General features: G+C 47.8%; 1 protein-coding gene across 1 annotated transcript in view; it reads left to right on the plus strand.

Moving 5' to 3' along the window:
- Positions 1-2379, plus strand: part of POLD3 (polymerase (DNA-directed), delta 3, accessory subunit) — a gene marked incomplete at its 5' end in the record, with an annotated part of 25297 nt that extends 22918 nt beyond the window's left edge. The window contains 1 exon segment of the mRNA XM_010024697.1: positions 2177-2379. Within this exon segment, the coding sequence (XP_010022999.1) occupies positions 2177-2379 (203 nt within the window).
- Between the last annotated feature and the right edge of the window lie 488 nt (positions 2380-2867).

The following is a 2867-nucleotide window of genomic DNA, read 5'->3' on the forward strand; positions in this document are numbered from 1 at the left end:
GGAGCTGCTCTAAGGTGTCCCCTTCAGGAGCCTTCTCTTCTCCAGCTGCCCCAGCCCAGCTCTCTCAGCCTGGCTCCAGAGCAGAGCTGCTCCAGCCCTCGCAGCAGCTCCGTGGCCTCCTCTGGACTTGCTCCAACAGGTCCACGACCCTCTTGTGCTGTTGCTCCAAAGCTGAACATAACAGCTGAAAGGCAGAATCTGTATTTAAAAAGCAGGAAGATTGAGGTCTCACAATGCAGAAGCAACACCATGGGCTTGTATATTGAAATATATATGTGTATATTGTTGGTAAATTTGTCTTATGGCACTGGTTTAAGTTTTGAGCTCATGTAGTTTGAGTTACCAGTGATTTAGTGAGTCTGGCTCTGAGCTGAACATCAGTAACTATCTGTCTGCATGCCCATATCTGCTACAGATACAGAGTTTGAGTTCAGCTGAGATAGCAGCGAAAGAAAGTTGATCTAAATTGTGTTATCTTACAATTGGAGGGGATTCAGTGCATGCATTTGGACCTACCAGTGATTACTGACAGGGGTGACAACATGATAACTTTATAAGGCTCAGTAAGTGGCCAGTGCAGTAAAAGCTGCTCACTGAAAACCCCCTCGCCTCTGAAGGGGGGTTACTTTGGGTTTCCAGTCCCTGTTTGAGCATCTGCTAGCACTGCCATGCAGGATTTCATACCATTCCTCTTCCCAGCCTCTGGTTACGTAGGAAACCTGCTTTGATTTGATGCATTAATACAAGTGAAAGCCAGATTCCCAGAAGAAGGGAAGTTGGGACATCTGTTTAAAGGAATAGAGTTGCTAAAGAAAAATGGTTTGCTAGAGGAATCCCAGAGCACTGCTGGGAAAGCTGATACAACAGCGTTTACTAGTGTCTGACCATGGCTTTCATCAGCAGAGCTGACTCCAGTTTAATATCCGCGGGCCTTGGTTTATGTCCCTTAGCTTCCATCCCTGGATGCCGACAGCAGTGAGCTGGCAATCCCATTCAGAGCCCTGGATTTCACTCATGGGTTTTGTTTTATTGGGTTTTTTTAAGGGATTTCTTTCTATTTGCTCACCTTTATAGAAAGAAGCTGCCCCCAAGGTTTTGTGCTTCTTGGTCTCTGAGATGTGCTATGTTTGCTTCATGCTTCCCTGACCATCTGAGGTGCTGGTGAGGGAAGTTCTTGTCTGGATTTTGGGACAATGTGACTGGTTTTGGTCCCTGTGGAAATCAAACCAACTCATAATGGTGGGTTTTAACCGTAAAATAGACATTCCATCATCTGATGCTAAACCATGGATTTTGCTCACATTCAGATTCATCACTTCAGCCTCTGCAAGGTGAATTGATGGTCCTCAGCACAGTTGGGCCTTCTTTCTAGAAGAGGGCAACACTTGAATAGGCTTGGAAAAGGAACTGACTTCTTGAGAGACCTTCCCAGTGGGGAGCCTTGGGCTGCTGCTCTTGGAGGCGTGCATGTGGCATGCATGTGTGTGGTGACATCAAACCAGTTGGAAAGAGCTGGATGATACTGGAGAAGAGAAGGCTCCTGAAGGGGACACCTTAGAGCAGCTCCAGTGCCTAAAGGGGCTCCAGGAAACCTGGAGAGGGGCTTTGGACAAGGGATGGAGGGACAGGCCAAGGGGAATGGCTTGAACCTGCCAGAGGGGAGACTGAGATGAGCTCTGAGGCAGCAGCTCTTCCCTGTGAGGGAGCTGAGGCGCTGGCACAGGGTGCCCAGAGAAGCTGTGGCTGCCCCATCCCTGGCAGTGTTCAAGGCCAGGTTGGACACAGGGGCTTGGAGCAACCTGCTCTAGTGGAAGGTGTCCCTGCCCGTGGCAGGGGTTGGAACTGGATCAGCTTTAAGGTCCCTTCTGATCCAAACCATTCCATGATTCTGTGATTAAAGCTCCTGAGTCATTAACCTGCCACCTTACACTTAAGAAAGAGGGGAAGTGGTTTGAGTCAGTGCATGCAAAGCCCATCCAGTCATCAGGTTCTCCTGCTGACCTTGAGCAATGCACTGAATTCCTGTATCTGACATGTTCTCCTAGAAGCCCAAGTGCTCATTTCCAGAAATGCTCATTTCCAGAAATGCTCATTTCCTCCCCTGCATCAAGGAGGTCTCTGCTCTTTGGTCCAGAGGCTTAACCACCATCATCTGTTGTTCTTCTCTTTTAACCAGTGACTGAAAAGGTTTATGAGAGCGAATCCTGTACAGACAGTGAGGATGACTTCAAGACCAAGCCACTGGCTGCACCCAGACAGCCTGTGCTGCCTCTGAAGAAAGAACCAAAGGAAGAAAGGAAGAACGTGAAGAAAGGGGCAGCTGTTGCCAGCAGAGCCAACAAACAGGTCTCCATCATGGGGTTTTTCCAGAAGAAATGAACTGGGTCTTTCTCCTGGTCCTCTTGGGACCGTTGCTCTTCTTGTGCAGCGTTCTGCAAGCTGCTGCACGGGAGGAGGACAACATGCAATCTTCACTTACGTAAGGTATCTTGCTTACTGTGTAAGTAAGCCCTCTGGACTAGATTTTGTATCAGAGAAAAGTGTAATTCCTGACTGCAATGACTTGAGTCCTCTTTACTGAGTGTGGGTAGCACCAGTTAGAAGCAAAACCTAAAGGAACTCTTGAAAGACTCCCCATTTATCCCATCAAATCTTATTTTTTAATATGGCCTTTCACCTCCTCGGTGCTGAGGCCTCTTCCACAGTGGAACAAACTAAGAGTTGAGTTGTGGCGTTTTTTTCCCCCTTCTTTTTACACTCCCAGTTCTCTAGATTGATGTAAATGGTCACGTTGGTTTGAAGCTGTAACGTAACCGGTCTTGAGGCATACACACAAATATTGGACATCTGCTTCAGCTTTAACTGAA

Source organism: Nestor notabilis, unplaced genomic scaffold (assembly GCF_000696875.1).
Source record: "Nestor notabilis isolate BGI_N333 unplaced genomic scaffold, ASM69687v1 scaffold28511, whole genome shotgun sequence".
In the NCBI taxonomy this organism is placed as follows: domain Eukaryota; kingdom Metazoa; phylum Chordata; class Aves; order Psittaciformes; family Psittacidae; genus Nestor; species Nestor notabilis.